Source organism: Salmo salar, chromosome ssa11, assembly GCF_905237065.1.
Source record: "Salmo salar chromosome ssa11, Ssal_v3.1, whole genome shotgun sequence".
In the NCBI taxonomy this organism is placed as follows: domain Eukaryota; kingdom Metazoa; phylum Chordata; class Actinopteri; order Salmoniformes; family Salmonidae; genus Salmo; species Salmo salar.
In genome coordinates this window covers 6,768,085-6,788,457 of record NC_059452.1, presented here as the reverse complement: position 1 = coordinate 6,788,457, position 20,373 = coordinate 6,768,085, and the positions used below count along the sequence as shown (strand labels likewise).

Sequence of the window (20,373 nt, the reverse complement as noted above, 5' to 3'; positions counted from 1 at the left end):
GAGTTGAGTTGATGCCAAAGAGCTCCATTTTGGTCTCATCTGACCACAACACTTTCACCCAGTTATCCTCTGAATCATTCAGATGTTCATTGGCAAACTTCAGACGGGCATGTATATGTGCTTTCTTGAGCAGGGGGACCTTGCGGGCGCTGCAGGATTTCAGTCCTTCACGGCGTAGTGTGTTACCAATTGTTTTCTTGGTGACTATGGTCCCAGCTGCCTTGAGATCATTGACAAGGTCCTCCCGTGTAGTTCTGGGCTGATTCCTCACCGTTCTCATGATCATTGCAACTCCACGAGGTGAGATCTTGCATGGAGCCCCAGGCCGAGGGAGATTGACAGTTCTTTTGTTTTTGTCACCTTCTCACCAAGCTGCTTGGCGATGGTCTTGTAGCCCATTCCAGCCTTTTGTAGGTCTACAATCTTGTCCCTGACATCCTTGGAGAGCTCTTTGGTCTTGGCCATGGTGGAGAGTTTGGAATCTGATTGATTGATTGCTTCTGTGGACAGGTGTCTTTTATACAGGTAACGAGCTGAGATTAGGAGCAATAAAACCAATGGTAATGGCGATTTATCACTCGCCTACAAATCCTAACAAGGCATCCCAACCTTCTCCCTCGGTATCTCTGCCTTTTCTTCACGTGAATGACAGGGATTTAGGCCTGTTCTCCAGAAAGCAGTATATCCTTCACGTCGGACTCATTAAAAAAAATATTTGTCCAGTTCGAGGTGAGTAATCGCTGTTCTGATGTCCAGAAGCTCTTTATGGTCATAAGAGACGGTAGCAGCAACTTTATGTACATAATAAGGTACAAACAATGCGAAAAAACAAACAAAATAGCACAGTTGGTTAGAAGTCCGTAAAACGGCAGTCATCCCGTCCGGCGCCATTATGGACAGAAAGTTGGAGGAAAGCGAGAGACAAAACAAGATAGAGGCATAGAGAAAGAGAAAATAAAAAGAGAGGAAAAATGAAGAAAAGAAAGGACAGAGAGAAAAAAAATGAAACAAAAGAAAGGGAGGGTTTTGTGGAGGCCCTGATGGAGCCAGGGCATAGTAATGGCGTCTTTTTGTAGGCACTAACTCTGCCATGATTTGTTGTACAAAGCCTATGGGAAAATGAATGGAGTTTTTGTACGGGTTTTGCATAAACTTTGAAAATCAGGTTTGTGGTAAACACAGGCTTAGGAGATCTTATACATTTCGTTCTATGAGATAATCTCCATTAGCTAACGTCCCTTTTTGTGAATTCTCAAGCATTTATGTCATTTAAAAAAGCACATAAAGGTCATGTTAACTGACTGATATTATCTCATAGAACAAAAGGTATAAAATCACCTAAGCCTCAGACCTTATTTTCTGCGTTCATCCCAAAATCCTATTTTTTCCCCCTTAATTTTTGCCATAGGAATGGCTGAACGAACCAGAGGTAACAAATTTCTGGGTTTTAGGCCTACAAGCTGGCGAGCTCTATTGGTCCAATCCTGGGGGAGATTCCGAGCGATCATGTAATCATCTGTAATTGGTCCCGGTTATTCATTAGAGCTTGATTGGTGCTCTGACATGGCCAATTAGATCCCGTGTGACAATGCCAGTAATGACACTCCCCCAGCACTACCAGGCTTAGACTAGTCTGACTGGGGCCTCTAATATATCCATCACTATCTCTCTCTCCAAGCTGATACCGTAGATTTAATGGTAATGTTGTACTTCTATGGTACCCAAAGAGAAGAGACTGGTAACTGGTGAAGTCCACATTGCTGGATTCAAAGTCTACACACACGAAAAAACTATGACATTAGATGCCTTGACGAAGTGTCAAACCAGCTCACACAACCACACACAGACATAGGCCTAGACAGACAGACACACACACAGCACAGTGTGTGGTACAAGTGGCACCTGTCCATGCCACTGACATTGGCACCCTGCTGTTGGGTGACCTTGGCGTCGCCCCTCGCTGCGTCGTGCGCCCAGCGTGGCAAGATGCCAGGCGCAAGGTGGCAAACCACATCAGACTCCCAGCGTCTCCTGTCTGTCTGTTACCTGCCATACCAGAGTGTGTGTGTGTGTGTGTGTGTGTGTGTGTGTGTGTGTGTGTGTGTGTGTGTGTGTGTGTGTGTGTGTGTGTGTGTGTGTATGAGTATGCATGACAGTGAATGATGGCTACATGCATTTAGTCAATAAATATTTCACAGGAAAGGTACAGGTTCATTTCTCTAGTTAAGGTACAGAGCTGTATGTTTCTGATGGAAGGAACCTATTCACAGCTAACTTATTGACCAATTCACATTCAAGCAATAATCCAAACCGCCTTAAAGATCGAATCCGCATCTGGGGAAACAGTGCCACTGTTCACCCCAGCGCCTTTGTTATTAGGGGTTCTCAGCGAAACCTATTATTATTCTTAGATACATTTTTTTCTTGACATGGTCAAATAACTCAAGCATAGACTGGTAACTTTTTTTCTACTTTGTCACACAGAAACTAGAGGCCATGAGTAACTTGGTCAAAAAGAATGGCACTGTTGACCTTTTTAAACATGTTGGCAAGGAAGGAGATTGGTAACATAGGTCGAGAGGGTCTATGGCAAATGGAATATATCCTATAGTTGCTGTTATAAGCAGTCTCACTTAAACCCTCATATCTGCCACCCCGTTTTACCTAGACACTCGAAACGTTGTATGTAGCTGTCTCAAGGACCCATACGACATGTTTTTTTTAAACTTCTCATGTACCATACATCCAAATAATACCACATTCGGTAGGTAGGACATCTCTTAACTTAATTTCTTTTTTTTTAAGGGGTAGATCAGCTTAATATTGCGGAAAGATTGTTGCTTCCATCAATGTAATTGTCTGCATCATTTCCAATAACCCACATATTTTTGGGGTAAATATATATATCCATATACATACATGTATGCATACATATACACATATATACATACACATACCTATGTAGACATACATATTTTTTAAGAATATACCTTTATTATTCCCTGCAAACCCTACCACCGATCCCCCAATTGGAGTAAACTAATAAACACTTCGGCTTCTTCCTTCAGTTTATATATCTTATACACATTTTACAGACACAATCTATTTTACAATAGTTATATTCTGTTTGTTTTTAATCCTTCCTCTATTTCTGATGTCCATCCAGTTTGATTTCTATTTGTTACTGTGCGATTTCACAAAATTTCTGAATCTATATACATTTTACAGACCCCGTATGTTTTACATTGGTTATCTCGTTATTAATCCCACCCTTCAGCTCCATTCAACCCCTCCCATCTATCTCTCAACATCATCCATTTTGGATTTCTATTTGCCATATATTTTTCAACTGTGCTGTGATGCTTCACAAAAGTACTGAACGTTTCTATTGTCGTAGCTTCTACAGATTGTAAATAAAAAAAATATATGTTTTTGCTAAAATAATTATTATATTATTGATTGATTGACTATGGCTTTTCAAATCACCCAGTACTGCTATCTGCAGCGTTAGTTCTAGGCAAATGTTACAATTCTTCAGCCATTCCTGGACCTGTGACCAAAAACGAGCTACATATGGACAATACCAAAATAAATGATCTAATGACTCTGTCTCCTCACAGCAGAATCTGCAGAGCTGGGAAGATTGTATCCCCCATATATATAACATTCTATTGGTTGCAAGAATTTTGTATAGTAATTTAAATTGAAAAATTTGAAGTTTTGAATCCGGCTTTGTTTTGCGTATCAATTCATAAACCATGTGCCATGGAATGGGTACATCGAAAATCTCTTCCCAACTATTTTGCAATTTATATGGCACAGCTGTCAGTTTTTTGGTCCTTAAATGAAATTGGTATATGTTTTTATTTATCACACTTTTCTTTAAACGTTTATGTTCTTTAATACAGGGCCGACATACAAGTTCCTTAATTTTTTCCCCTTCTACTTGCCTCTTCCATTTTTGTGGTAATGCTGCAATTAGTTGGTTGTAATTTTGGGTAGAGCAGACATTTCTATAAGTCTGTGTTAGCTGCATGTGTGACATCACTCCACCAGTCCTTTTTATGATATCATTCACTAAAATTATACACCTTTTTTAAACATTTTTTTTTTAATCAATTAGTATATTTCAGTTTAACCACAATATTTGTTGTATTATATGTTTTGTCTTTTCAGATGGATTAAACTGAAATTTCAACCAACTTTCTGAGGCTTCTTTAATAAATAACGATATTTTGGAGATGAATCTGTTTGTATTGGTGGTATTAGTATGAGTTGGGATTATGCTGGTTCATTGTTTAGCTACATGTCTATATGTCTTAACAAAAGACTCCAGGTTTGCCTGGGTGTGATTAAGGCCATCTATTGTATTTCATGAACATGTGTACATGTCTAGACAATAATGACCCATCCACTTAGCTAGATGTGGCTGGGGAGTGGTTATAGTGTTTATTTCATCAATTTAGACAAGTGTGTCTGGGAAAGCATTTTATCTAGACACTGTCTGTTTTCTGTTTTTGATATTGCTACTACGCAAAGATGCAAGTAACCATTTCACTGTACCGTTTACACCTTCTGTATCCTGTGCATGTGACAAATAAACATAGATTTGATATAATGTGTTTACCAGAGACGGTAATGTGAAGAAAAACATGACATGCACCAAAGTCAGATTAGGATATAGGCCAAGGACTAGATAAAGTGTATTTTTACCTGGAGTTTTTCCTTATTGTAGGCTCGTACTTTTACCACTTATAGTCTTGAAATATTTAGTTGTTTACTACACTACTCACTCTGTTTAGTACATGGCCTCACATGTGAATCCTTAAAGAGATGGGGCTAAGGGTTAGGAGGGTGTGAACGATGCTGAATATGTGTAGACAAAGAAGAGCTCTTCAGTAGGTGTTCCAAAACATTCAAGGGCCATTTTTTTCAAAAGTGTATCAACTTTCATAGCAGAATTACTTTCCCATTGTTCCTCAACTGCAGTGCATGATATAACATTCTCTACTTTTATCCAATGTAAAAAAACACTATTTCAAATTTTGCTACATAGGACTGAATCCAGGTGGTGAGTCAAAATTAAGCACTCCAGCTTTAACCTGGATAAAGTTTAAGTATATGTGGGAACTCCTTCGAGACTGTTGGAAAAGCATTCCAGGTGAAGCTGGTTGAGAGAATGCCAAGAGTCGGCAAAGCTGTTATCAAGGCAAAGGGTGGCTACTTTGAAGAATCTAAAATCTAATATATATTTGGATTTGTTTAACACTTTTTTGGTTACTACATGATTCCATATTTGTTATTTCATAGTTTTGATGTCTTCACTATTATTCTACAATGTAGAAAATAGTAAAAATAATGAAAAATTCCTTGAATGAGTAGGTGTGTCCAAACTTTTGACTAGTACTGTATGTAGTAGCATGCAGAATACATCCACAGTATGCACAAAGTGCTTATGTGCTGGGTTATCTGTGCTGGTGGTTCAGTTAGCCTATAATACGCAGAGGGAATCCCAATGTGGATGTATTCCTATGTAATGTGTGAAGAGGAGTCTTCTTTAATAACCTCTGTCACTGGCCAGTGTTGATAAGCTGCCATTGTCTTTGCATTTCTCACACACACACGCACACAGGCAGACGCGCACACACACACACACACACACACACACACACACACACACACACACACACACACGCAAGTACACACACACTTGCATTTAGTGTAGTAACCATGGTTACATGGGGCAACACAGAAAGAATAGGCCCACAAATAATGCATTGCAATCAAGTCCCCTTTTCCTGTGTGACATGACAAACGGTGTAGAGACTAGAGAGGAGACTAATGCCCTAGCTGTGTTTCTGGGCCAGCCAGGAAGGCGGCATATAGACAGGCAACAGGGAGATACACAGGGGGAGGAGCACTGATGCATATTACCATGCATACAGATCACAGGAAATCTGCAAAGAGGATACAGTGTGTCAAATGTATCATACACACACATAGTAAGACTGCTATGAAGTGATGTTGTTGCTATGCAGAGGGTGGTTTTTGGCTGGTGTGTGTGTGTGTGTGCCCGCAGAGACTCTGCAGCAACTGCTGTAATGCAGCATGCAGCACTGCAGCCCATTGCTCCACTCACACTACAGACTGCAGGTTACAGCTCTCATACTTCTGCACTCCCTGGGAAAACTGCACTACAGGATACACTCTCTGTGTGTGGTCATGGTTTGTGCGGTTATGGAGATATATTGCACGAGCACACACACACACACACACACACACACACACACACACACACACACACACACACACACACACACACACACACACACACACACACACACACACACACACACACACACACACACACACACACACACACACACACACACAGTGAATGTGCCTGGTAGTAGTGGTACCTGTCAACATTACCAGTAAAGTGCCACCCGCCCCCTAATCTGAGTATGCCACATGATTGGATGTTTGTGCGAGGGCCACGGGTCTCCGTCTCCGCACATACGGCTGCACATTGGCCATCTGGGAGGACGCCTATGCCGAGGCAGGCAGGGGTCCTGACAGCACACAGAACACAGGCCGTCTGTGTGGACGACTCAGCTTTAGTGTGTGAGTCCTGGTAGAGCAAAGGGAGCTCACAGTTCTGACTGGCTCTGAGTAGTAATTGCCCTCAGGCACAGATCTGCTTACCCACCCAGAAATGCAAAGGGTAACCACAGGGGGTTAATGCTAAACTGACCTTAGATCAGTGTCTATGGGCAACTTCATCTAAATGCTTCTGGTCTTAGCAGGGCTTAGGCCCTGTGTGGAGGCTAACTTGGCTATCCATTCAATAGTTAATGTTAAAAAGTGACTTTTTTCCTATCCATTTCAATGGCATAGATAGCTTTCCATTCAATTATGTAAATAAAAATAATTGCTTCGATCTCTATTGATCTCTATGGAAATGCTAGCTCTCCTTTTGTGTTAGCTAAATGCTATGGGGATGTGACATGATGCTGTAGAGTACAAATGATCAGGCCCTTTTCAAAAGAGGAGGCAAGAATCAGGACGTGTAGCTAGTAGCCTACATATGAGATGGTGGTGACAAAAAAAATCCAAAGCGCTAAGAAATTAACTTGGGTGTGTGGTATGGATCAGAGAGAACGAGAGAGTGAGAGAGGTAAAGCAGCTCTTCAAATTATAATTTCCCCGCCCGCTTGACTCTGCTCTTGGACAGCACAAGTGCTGACTCAGGGGAAAAGTCCAGATTGCTTTTGGAATGGGATGAGTCCTCAAACGAAGAGATAGAGACAGGAGGGAGCAAAGAGAGAGTGGATGGAGAGAAGCTTGAGTGAAGGAGCGAGAGAGAGAGCGAGAGCGAGAGCGAGAGAGAGAGAGAGAGAGAGAAGAAGCTTATCTGAAGCCATAACACATTTGATTAACAGCTATTGATTGAGCCTTTCAATTGGTCCAAGTTAAACGTGGCTGTATTAGCCGTAGATGGGCTTTCTGTATTAGCCGTGGAGGTACTGTTAGCTATCTGTGTTAGCGGTGGATGGGCTATTGGCTGTTAGTTATCTGTGTTAGCGGTGGATGGCCTGGGCTATCAGGCCTGCCAGGGTGGAATGGATTAGAGTGGAGAACGCCAGATAACCCTGTGTCAGGCAGGCGTTTGCCAAATCAGGAGACTACGAAGCTGGCATCAGCTAGGGATACTACGGCTAACACATGAAAGTCTACTGCAATGCTAACAGGTTATGAGTAGCATTGTAGCTAGCTAAAAATGAGCTAAAAACAAACTTCCTTTAGAGTACAGTAGTTTCACACCAACAACCACCAAGTGACCTTAATTGCTAGCAGGGTAAGTACCTCTCCATATTACTCGTTGGCAGAGCAGAGTACAAAAGCAGTGTCAATGATTAACATGTACAGAGCCTTGTGCTGCAGTTACCTATATCTGATCCTCTTACGTTCCTCTGGCTCCTACAGAAACCTATGAAGGTCATTGACAACACAGCATACTGTGAATACTAAGTCATTAACGAACGAGGGTGCTGTAAATGAATGCGCACGGACCTACGCAGGCGCACACACAAAGAAAAACACACACACACACACACACACAATGGAATGCACATACACACGTAGGCTACACGCGTTTCACACGTTTAACAAATGCACACACACAGTCACGCTCACACATGCTAACAAAATGCACACAGACACAGAAACTCACACGCAAACGAATGCGCACACACGTGTCCAACACACTGGGGCCGTCATTAATAGGCGGTGCACACGGCTCTGCGGTGCTGCGGAGTCGATTAAACCTCTGACTAGCGGGTAATAAAGACAATTGACCCAGGATAAATACAGCACACATGCCCGTACATAAATGACAGGAGAGGTAATGAACCTCAAACAGAGGAGAGGAGAAGAGCGGAGGAGAAGAGAGGAGTGGAATCCCCAGGGAGCTGACAGAAATCCTGTCAGGTTCTATACGGAGAAACACGCACACACGCGCACACGCACACACACACACACACACACACACACACACACACACACACACACACACACACACCTGAAATGATAGCTTATTTCCTATATAGTGCAGGTATATATGGTCAAATGCAAGTACCTGGTAAAGATAGAGTAGCCATCAGACAGCCTTTGCCCAATGAGTTTGATGGGTAGTTTCTGGAAAGTTTTTATTCACACCTCTTGTCCCAGCACTAAGACACTTACTTAATTAACACTTCTAATAAATACATCAAGCCCATGGTTAGATAAAGCAGGTGTGTTAGTGCTGGATTATGAAAGCCTGCAGACAATGCAGCCATCCAGAACCAGGAGTGAAGAACACCACCGTAGAGGGTAAGAGGCAACACACACCTTCACACACCCTGAAGCTGCAGTGTGAATATTTCAGGGAGTGTGTGCTAAGTAGCACCTAGGGAAGCTGAGGGAATGCCATGGGCAAGAGACTGACAAGCAAGACCTGACTGCAATGATTGTGCTAGCTGAGGGTGTGTGTGGATGTGTCAAATGCTATTTCTAGGAGGTTTAGCGTTAAGGTTAGAATTAGTGTTACGGTTAGAATTACGTTAAGGGTTAGGGTTAGGAGCTAGGGCTAGTTGTATGGTTAGGGTTAGGATTAGGGTTAGAGTTAGGAGCTAGGGTTGGGTTTAGGGTTAGGGTTAAGGTTAGGTTTTTGGGTTAAGGTTAGGGTTAGGGTTAAGGTTACGGTAAGGGTAAGAGTACGGTTTAGGGTTAGGTTTATGGTTAGGGGTTAGGGAAAATAGGATTTTGAATGGGGACTGAATTGTGTGTGTGTGTGTGGGGGGGGGGAGAGATGATAAACACCCTTTGTTCTTCTCCGTTCAAAGATTTCTCATGTGTTGAGAGTAGTTTTTTGTTGCGTCATATACATTTTTGCACATCTAACAACAGCCTCTATAATAATCTGAGAATGACACATACACACGTGGACGCACACAAACACACCACAAATTGTGAACGTTAATCATAAACCTAGACACATGTGGTTCATTACCATTACGCAACCCTAAACTCACCAGAGCATTGCGGCTTTCACAAGCCATTCCAAACCATCCATTGTACAGTACATTGCAAGGTAAATATGTCCCCCTGTAATTCTAATGCAATGCTCTTAAACCACATAAAGCCTCACCACAGAGACCTCACCGCTACCCGAGACTGACATGTCCTGATGAGAATGACACAAGTCCTGCTGAGACTGAGGATGTCCTAATGAACTCGGCAACAAAAAAAAAAGTCCCTTTTTCAGGACCCTGTCTTTCAAAGATAATTCGTAAATATCCAAATAACTTCACAGATCTTCATTGTAAAGGGTTTAAACTCTGTCTCCCATGCTTGTTCAATGAACCATAAACAATTAATGAACATGCACCTGTGGAACGGTCGTTAAGACACTAACAGCTTATAGACGGTAGGCAATTAAGGTCACAGTTATGAAAACGTAGGACACTAAAGAGGCCTTTCTACTGACTCTGAAAAACACCAAAAGAAAGATTCCCAGGGTCCCTGCTCATCTGCGTGAATGTGCCTTAGGCATGCTGCAAGGAGGCATGAGGACTGAAGATGTGGCCAGGGAAATAAATTGCAATGTCCGTACTGTGAGACGCCTAAGGCAGCACTACAGGGAGACAGGGCGGACAGGTGATCATCCTCGCAGTGGCAGACCACGTGTAACAGCACCTGCACAGGATCGGTACATCCGAACATCACACCTGTGGGACAGGTACAGGATGGCAACAACAACTGCCCGAGTTACGCCAGGAACGCACAATCCCTCCATCAGTGCTCAGACTGTCCGCAATAGGCTGAGAGAGGCTGGACTGAGGGCTTGTAGGCCTGTTGTAAGGCAGGTCCTCACCAGACATCACCGGCAACAACGTTGCCTATGGTCACAAACCCACCGTCGCTGGACCAGACAGGACTGGCAAAAAGTGCACTTCACTGACGAGTCACGGTTTTGTCTCACCAGGGGTGATGGTCGGATTCGCGTTTATCGTGGAAGGAATGAGCATTACACTGAGGCCTGTACTCTGGAGTGGGATCGATGTGGAGGGTCCGTCATGGTCTGGGGCGGTGTGTCACAGCATCATCGGACTGAGCTTGTTGTCATTGCAGGCAATCTCAACGCTGTGCGTTACAGGGAAAACATCCTCCTCCCTCATGTGGTACCCTTCCTGCAGGCTCATCCTGACATGACCCTCCAGCATGACAATGCCACCAGCCATACTGCTCGTTCTGTGCGTGATTTCCTGCAAGACAGGAATGTCAGTGTTCTGCCATGGCCAGTGAAGAGCCCGGATCTCAATCCCATTGAGCACATCTGGGACCTGTTGGATTGGAGGGTGAGGCCTAGGGCCATTTCCCCCAGAAATGTCCGGGAACTTGCAGGTGCCTTGGTGGAAGAGTGGGGTAACAATCTCACAGCAAGAACTAGCAAATCTGGTGCAGTCAATGAGGAGGAGATGCACTGCAGTACTTAATGCAGCTGGTGGCCACACCAGATACTGACTGTTACTTTTAATTTTGACCCCCCCTTTGTTCAGTGACACATTATTCCATTTCTGTTAGTCACATGTCTGTGGAACTTGTTCAGTTTATGTCTCAGTTGTTGAATCTTATGTTCATACAAATATTTACACGTTAAGTTTGCTGAAAATAAACACAGTTGACAGTGAGAGGACATTTCTTTTTCTGCTGAGTTTATGAACACTGTAATTTCACAACAAATAGAGGAAATGCATGATATTAAAAGAGACGGTTTGATGTTGTCCTGTTCCACTCCTAGTCACACTAACAGAGATCTCTGTATTGACTCCAGTCTACACACACTCATGTTCTCTCTCCACCCTCCACCCATGCCCTCAAGAGTCAACGCTCATGATCAATCCCTTCGGGGTATGGAAGAGCACATGATTTTCCTAAGATCATCTCTCTCTCTTTCCCTCTCTTCCTCTATTTTTCCCCTCTCTCAGCCTTCCTCCTCTTGAAGCCAAAGGTTAAAGATAGGAGAGGATGGTGGGGTCTTATGTTTGAATCTGTTTTATAGAAAAGGACAGGAGGAAGAAGATAATATGGCTGATAAAGTGGCCTTATCTCCTTGGGTTAATGAGATCTAATCATCAGCCTGAACCAAAATGAATGATCCATTGAAAAAGACTGGAATTAGAAATAGGACTTACCCTGCCTACCTATCTGAGAGGTGTGTGTGTGTGTGTGTGTGTGTGTGTGTGTGTGTGTGTGTGTGTGTGTGTGTGTGTGTGTGTGTGTGTGTGTGTGTGTGTGTGTGTGTGTGTGTGTGTGTGTGTGTGTGTGTGTGTTGGTGGAGATTCTGTGAAACCTTTTACATCAGTGGGCTAAATCAGGGTCACATAGCTCAGGCAATCCCCTCAGACAGAGTTGAGAGAAAGGCAAGGACCAGAGAGAGAGAGAGAGACAAACCTACGGCACATATAAAGTATATCCAACCATCCAACCAACAAGGAGAGGGAGAGCATTCCCCGGGTTACCGTGGAAACCAGCCCCCTTCACTGAGAGAGAAGTACAAAACCAATCATTTATATTATTAACCCTGTCCTTGCCAAAAGGTAGTCCCTCCAGGATTCTGCGATTGCAGATTTTTTTGTAAAATCAACAATTCCCTGCATATTATGTTAGGGTTTGCATGTTTTACCAATCACTGCACTATTTCTGCATAAAATGATTAAATCCTCGCAATATTATCGCATTAAACTGACCCATTGCAACAGTACAAAAAGAGGGCTCCCAATTTCAACCAATTAGCTTGTGTTGAAGTTTTTGGTATAATTTTTCCGCACAGTACACAGGTAGAAATAAATACGATTCAGAGATGCAGTCCCTTTCGTAATGTGCGCGCACACACACACACACACACACACACACACACACACACACACACACACACACACACACACACACACACACACCTCTGCAGCCAGCTGATAATGAAGCTGTATCTGAGGGAACCCAAACACAGCCATCTGGGCAGAGGATCCCCTCTCTCCCCCTCCCTCTCTCCTCTGGGTCCCTTTAGTCTTTAGGAGCATCCATGGGTAAATTGCAGTCTGTCTTATGAGCACAGAGTGATCCACAGAAAGTGATAAATATATGCTCAGTCCCAATCCAACCTCTCCATAGACACTTCACGATGCCCTCACATACAGGAGAAGCCAATGCTCCATTGTTACGTCCCACAACGCAACTAGAGATGGCCAATACATCCACCAGAGATCACTTAGCTTCTGGGGGAAACACTGTAGAGGCTAGAGAGGAAAGAGGGAAGGGGGGAGAGTTTGGAAGTAGGCCATGGAGAGAAGAGAAGAAGGGTAGTGTTAGAGTGTGGAAGAGACAAGAATGGAGAGAGAGAGAGAGGCTATAGGAGAGTGAGAGAAGAGATGAAGAGAGAGGGGGTAGTGTTAGAGTGTGGGAGAGGGGAGCAATGGCAAGCAAAGGCAAGAGAGAGGGGGTAAGGGTGGGTGGGAGAAAAGGAGAGAGGGGGAGGGGAGGATATAAAAAGCTTGGCGGCTTCAGTCTCGCTGTGATCTCCAGGATGGAAAGCATGGCCATTGTCAGAGGAGACGAAACCATGACAACCATTCCCACTGCTGCTGCCCGACACACACGCACACACACACACACACACACACACACACACACACACACACACACACACACACACACACACACACACACACACACACACACACACACACACACACACACACACACACTGCTGGACACTTAGCAAATGAGGACCAAATATGAGGCTGGAAAGCCTGCGTTAAAGGGGGCTCCAACTCTTACAGATGAAAACACACAGACTAATTGTTCTGAGTCTGCCCAGCAAGACAGCTCTTCTCGGCAAAACGCCTCCAGTTTGGCCCCTGTAGAAAAATGACACAACATTCCCATCCAAAAACCTGCCATTCATATTAACCATTCAATGTTGCTAATTTAGGAGCACCACAATAAACAAAGAAGTTATTGTTTCCCATTGATTTATATTTGAATGCATTACAACCTTGGATTGAGTCCTTGCTTTAAGAAACCATTGTGTGTATGTTGAACAATGATATAGGCACCTATTGGATGAGCTCAATATCAATCATAGTAATCTCATAGGAGGGTAGGAGAGGTGCTGGGTTTCTCATTTGAGGTAGAAAATGGAATTAGGCTACAAGGCTTCCTCTTGAAATGCTGGCCCCTTTGGGTTCCACATAAGTTCTGCGTGTGATACACGCACACACACAAACACACACAAACAGGCACACACACAAGCACGCACAAACGCGCGTCTCTCCCCCTGCCTAAGCTCCTGGTGTGATGACATATGGGCTTCTCTGTCCTCTCTGCAGACGCAGCACAGGGGAAGTCTATTCATAATAACAGCCATCAACAACCTCAGTCAGCCTCACAGTCCTGCTGGAGCCAGCACAACACACACATGCTCGCACACACACGCGCACACACACACAAAATAAGAAATAATAACACACATTGTCCATGGTCTAAATATATACTCTGTCACGTCTCATGTGAAGACATGCGCACAGTCACACACACACACACACACACTGAGAGTCATTCAGCGGCGGTCCTGCTTGTAGCCCAGCTCCACTTTAGATTCATTTCAGGACGCGGAGTCACATTTGGAGTGAACACTGGAGCCCCGGGGGGACAGAGGGGGAAACAGACGACACAAGCTCCACACACGTGGCATGCCTTTTACCCAAAGAACAGGGTGGTGGGGAGAAAAGAATGGTGAGAGGGGTGGGGTTGGTAATGGAGATTGTAGATGTTGGACAGCTAAGGGAAGCTGGGACTTCGCTTACCCAGGCTAGAGAGCAGGGTGGTGGGGAGAGAGGACTAGATGAGTGGGGGTGGAGGTGGTTGTAGTGGATAAAAAGATATATGTTTTATTGTCACATACACTGGATAGCTGAAGTTTGTGTTGTTTTATTGGGTCAGCCATAGTAATACGGTGCCCCTGGAGCAAATTACATTTAAGTGTCTTGCTCAAGGGCACATTGACAGATTTTTCACCTTGTCAGCTCAGGTATTTAAACCAGCAACCTTTCAGTTACTGGCCCAATGCTCTAACCGCTAGGCTACCTGGCACCCTGAGCACCTATGAGCACCTATGGTATACAAGGATACAGGTACAGAAAGTGACCCGAATGGATGCGTTCATATGAGAATGAAATGATGTAATGCCACTAGCAGCTCTCCATGACCAATCAAATGCAATCAGTGCAAGAGCCAACGTTAATACAAGCCAAGGTGTCACACCCTGAGCTGTTTCACCTGTCTTTGTGCTTGTCTCCACCCCCCTCCAGGTGTCGATCATCTGCCCCATTATCCCCAGTGTATTTATACCTGTGTTCTCTGTTTGTCTGTTGCCAGTTCGTCTTGCCTCGTCAAGCCTACCAGCGTTTTTCCCATACTCCTGTTTTTCTCTAGTCCCTGTTTTCTCGTTTTCCCAGTTTTGACCATTCTGCCTGCCCTGACCCTGAGCCTGCCTGTTGTTCTGTACCTTGTGACACTGCCCTGGTTTACTAGCCTCTGCCTGCTCTGACCCTGAGCCTGCCTGCCGTTCTGTACCTTTCGGACTCTGCTCTGGATTACTGACATCTGCCTGCCCTTGACCTGGTGTTTGCCTGCCCCCTGTTTTTGTAATAAACTTTTGTGACTTTGAACTGTCTGCATCTGGGTCTACTCCTGAGCCGTGACAGTACGAACTGGCCATGACGGACCCAGCAGACTCAGACCAACTCCGCAACGCCGTCTCCTCCCAAGGAACCACCATTGGAAGGCACAAAGAGTTTCTTTGTGGTCTTATGGAGGAGTACCAGACCTTGGCCAAATGCCATGACCGTGCGTTGAACACATTACTGGAGCAATTCCGCAGGTTGTCTGTCAGGCAGCCTACTACGACAGTAACCTCCCAACCCCTCAGTAACCCAGCTGTTAGCAGCGCAGCTCCCCCGGCCACCCCGGTTTCTCGAGAACCACACTTACCTCCCCCAGAAAGCTTCGCTGGAGAGTCAGTTTCTCACTCAGTTTTCTCTCATCTTCGAGCTGCAGCCCTCTTCCTTCCCCTCGGACCTCTCGAAGATAGCGTACCTCATCACGCTGATGTCCGGGAGGGCTCTCGCCTGGGCTACGGCAGTGTGGGAACAACAGTCGGCCGTATGCTTCAGTCTGGAGGACTTCGTGGCGGAGGTGAAGAAGGTTTTCGATTCTCCATTATCTGGGAGAGAGGCTGCCTGGAAGTTACTCCAGCTTTGGCAAGACTTCCGCAGTGTGGCAGACTATACGGTGGATTTCCGCACTTTGGCAGCTGAGAGTGCCTGATCCCGGAATCGCTGTTCAACATGTTCCTGCACGGATTATCGGAAGAAGTTGAGGACGAGCTAGCTGCCCAGGAACTACCAACGGATCTCGACTCGCTCATCGCCTTGACCATCCGGATCGATGGGCGGCTACGGGAACGTAGGAAGGAGAGGTCCAATTCCCCTCGCCCGCCCAAGGACTACACCTTGCCTCCGAGGCATCCCGGAAATCCCCAATGTGTCCGGTGCCTAGAGAACCCGAGGCTACCCGAGTTCCCCCGAGAGTCTCTGAAGTTTGCCGATTCACCTCTTCCCGAGCCGATGCAACTAGGCAGAGCTAGGCTGTCTCCAGCTGAAGGTTTGCACAAGCTACACACGAAGAGTTGCCTGTATTGCGGGACTAATGGTAATTTTGTGTCTTCTTGCCCACTAAAAGACCAGGCTCACCGGAGTACTCTGGAGGGCCATAAGGATCACTTTTCCACTCCCCTTACTCGCACCGCTCTCCATGCCATCCTGCTGTGGGGTACCAGTCGAAATCTCTCCGGGTACTCATCGACTCTGGGGCCGATGAGAGTTTTTTGGATGATACCCTGGCGTCCGAGCTGCAGAAGACCTACCACCTGGTGCGGATACAGGAAGGGGATGAGTGGAAGACTGCCTACTAATATCTGGTCATGCCATTTGGTCTTACCAACGCTCCAGCCTTGTTCCAGGCCCTGGTTAATAATGTTTCCGCGACTTGTTGAACCGGTTCGTCTTCGTCTACCTTGCCGTTCTGTACCTTATGGACTCTTCCTTTCTAATCAAAACATTGCATGAATCTATCATCTAACTTGCAGGTCAGAGAAAAAAATGTCCTTTTATAAACATTTCATGCAAATCTATGTCATTTTACATATTAGCTGAATATTTTTTAATACCACAAAAAATCCTGAAACTACAGGTTTAGAATGGACAGAGAGACATGTGTTCTTCATATCACATTTCTCCAATGCCAAATCAGTGTGTCTTGTTTGCAACGAAACTGTCCCTGTTTACAAATAATTAAATCTGAGATGTCATTAGGAATCTGAGCATGGCCCTTTCAAAAGTTAGGCCTACTTTTTCACCCCAAACAGTAGGCCTACTGACACATAAAAATGTCATCTTTAACTGCTGGCTACCCTTCTTCTATGGCTAAACCCACCGAGAGAAGGTCACAAGTGTTCCCTTAAAAGCTGTCTGGGTTTAAACATCTTCTATTGTACAGAGACTGAATAGCTCAATCAATTGATGGTGACAAAATTAGATTACTTTCCAAGAAAAGGATATATTTTCTCCTCGGCTGTAGAAGGTTGTAGCTCAGCCTCTGAATGTCTACGAAATGAAACAGTGTTATCCTCATATGCATCAGAGTCGTGTCTTTCCAGGGTATTTTACAGCTTGTTTCTAGCATAAAGCATCGTGGAACAAAGCGCTGTTATAGATCACTTTATATAGTCGGATCTGTTTTATTTTCTTCAAAATCTTAAACTAACAATGGATAGGCCTGTGCATTTCACTGTTTACTTTAATAAAAGGTAGGTCTATGGTGTACACTCATACCCCCGCAATTCGAGTCCAGGTTTTAACTTAACAGCCTTTCACTGACACGGAGGTAGACTATTTACTTAGCGCTTGCTGGGTGGAGGAATTGGCCGACATTTCTTTGTATACAGCAGCCTACAGCCTAATTTCGTCTGTGAAACAGGAAGGCCTACCTCTCATTTCTTGAATAGGAAGAAATAGGCTCAAACACAAAGCTTTCTTGTTGTTAGTAAAGTCTAATTAAATTGAAGATGGTTTAAATGAATTATGCCTACTCGAGTTTGCCTACTTTCAGCACCATGAGCTGTCCATTTTCAATTAATTTTTGCCGTGACTGGTGCTTCAAGTTTCAGCACCACAATGTAAGTTACTCGAATCTTGCTTATTGTGAGGTCAATAACTCTGATAAATGCAACATGGGCAACAAACATATTGTTTTTATTAAAATCAATTATAGTAGTAGCAAGCTATCAAAGTTGTCCTCCGGTTCTCCTCATCTTCCACCTTTCCTTCTCAAACGAAACAGTACATAGGCTATAAGCTAGTCCGCACGCAAGATAATGCATTTTTTGGACTAGACCATAATTATTTTCGAAATAATTATTTTACTCTCCTCCTGAACTTCCACTGTAGGCCTACACAGTACAGCATTGGTTAGGCAGCACACATGTTTGGGGATCAGCGAGAGCTCAGGGTTGGAATATCCATTGCAGTGTGTAATGCAGCCTTGTTTTATTTACACCATCCCAGCAGCCATCTTAGAATTATAACTTTGCTCTGTGCTTCTCTGAGCATGGACTTCGTAGCCTATAGCCAATAGGCTATGGATCATTTGATTGAGACCACTCTATAGGCGCACTTGATATTGCGCGCCCAGAAGAGAATGAGAGATGATGGAGGGCACACACAATTGGTTTTCTTATTAGACCTTTCAAAAAAGTAGCCTATAGCCTATGACAGTGGTACCCACATGACAGTGATACCCAGATCATTGCCTAGTGGCTTTGGGGATGCTATTTATTTTAATCAAACTGCTGTAGCAGGATACAAATAGGGTATCAGGAAATCACTAGACTACGTCAATCTTTCGTTAATAAAATACAATTCACCCCATGCGTGTAGTTTGGGATTAAAAGTATTTGTAATTGCAGCAGTAATTGCACGGATAGGTGCTAGTGCTTGTCATTGCAGGGACTGACAGTGAAACCATACCGCTGGTACAGCAGCCTTGTGCAGTGCAGTAGCTTGCCCTATCTCATTTGGCAGATATCAGCGCAGGCTTCCCCAATGCAACATTGTAACCGACAAATGTGTGCGTGTTCGAAGAACGCTACAATGTAACAAAACCACAACATACAACATTGCGACACCATCTTCCCGTTGTCTGGCAGTGAGGATTAAAGGGATATTATTATTATATTTCAACAATCACACGTAAGCCGTGTGGACTACATGTCGCCCAACTGAAGCCAGCTGACTAGGCTATAGGGCGGACCAGTTTATTCCCTTTTATTATGAAGTAGAATTTTAGGATAATCCACATAAAACATTCAAGTGCACAGTCCCAACCCCGATTGATGCAATGAGTCAAAAGCAATCAGTGGGAACTAGAAGCAACCAGCCCGCACGTCAGTGATGCACCCTAAATCAAATCCACCAAACCCACAATAACCTACAGAGTAGCCCATATGTCCTAGCCCATGTCAGCATAACCCATAAAAGACAACCAGTGCGTTCACATCATCCACGTTTAGACAAGCGACAAGGACTAACCTGTCTGTCCTTTGCCGAGGGTCTTTTCCAAACGATAAGGTCCCACATAGTTCATATAGTGTGCGCTGTTGTCTTTGCCAGAAGATGACATTTTGTGGGAATTTAGTAAAATGTCTCGCAGAATAATAAAATACAATTCGAAATTCTCGTTTCAAATCAACGGAAACCGTAGGTTATTCCACAGCGCAGTCGGCTGCTGCTCTCTGGTTGGCCTCCTCTCTCTCGCCTCACGCAGATGGTCGTTGGGATTCTCTCTTCTCTGGGTCCCTTTCTAACCTATTTTGTTAGTTCACTCCCCTCTGTCTCTACCTCCTCTTTTCACTGCTGAAATGTAGCGTCTTTAAATCTGGATAACATGGTGTTCTTTTCGTCCGTGTTCGTATTGTGGAGAGGAAGCGAGGCGCGGTGAACACAGCTTTGGCACAACCCGTTGACGGGGCAATCTAACCGGATAGTGTTTTAGTGCTGACTGACGCCAACGTCTGAGCTGTATGAATACGCATGCGCACAGCGCGCACAACGCAGGGGCTGGTTGGCCAGGCACGTCACCGGGCGAAAGCGGGGAATCAGAACGCTGCACAAAAACGAATGCGATCACTTTTCAACCGGTTTAAACTCCTTCCACCGGGGTAACCCGGGCCAGGTAAAGGAATCCCTTAATTAAATTCAGGTCGAAGTGACAGAATAGCATTACGGGGGAATCAGCGCAGCAGCCTCCTTGTATTTGCCAAGCATATTTGTAAATATTCACAAAAGTGATTAACATTGACAAATCAACTATGTAATAGAATAGTGACCAGCAAAGAGAATTGGTGACAAAACATTTCCTAAATCTTGTCTTGTCTTTACCCAATACAACAAGTGGCTTTCTGATTAGGTGTATTAGCAACACTCTGTAGCTACCATAGCCTACCTCGCTGGCTCCCTGTCAGTCGCTCCTCCTCAGAGACTACTTCATAGCTGCTTTAGTACTTTGATGTCAGTCTGAGCATCTGTACAGGTTGTGTCCCCATGTCCCAACCTCTCCTCCTCCTTCTCCCCACTCCTCCTCCTAAATCACCAGTAACATCTTCCCTAGGTCTACCTTCTCACACCTTCACTGGCACTTCCTATCTTCCCTCGC

General features: G+C 44.6%; 1 protein-coding gene across 4 annotated transcripts in view; it reads right to left on the bottom strand.

The window, feature by feature from the left end:
• Positions 1 to 19,704, bottom strand: part of LOC106561909 (serine/threonine-protein kinase BRSK2) — a 168,563-nt gene extending 148,859 nt beyond the window's left edge. For all 4 annotated transcript variants that reach the window (XM_014126249.2, XM_014126250.2, XM_014126252.2 and 1 more), the window contains exon 1: positions 19,251 to 19,704. In XM_014126249.2, the coding sequence (XP_013981724.1) occupies positions 19,251 to 19,341 (91 nt within the window). In that variant the 5' untranslated portion in view covers positions 19,342 to 19,704. The remainder of the gene's footprint in view (positions 1 to 19,250) is intronic.
• Positions 19,705 to 20,373: the final 669 nt, after the last annotated feature.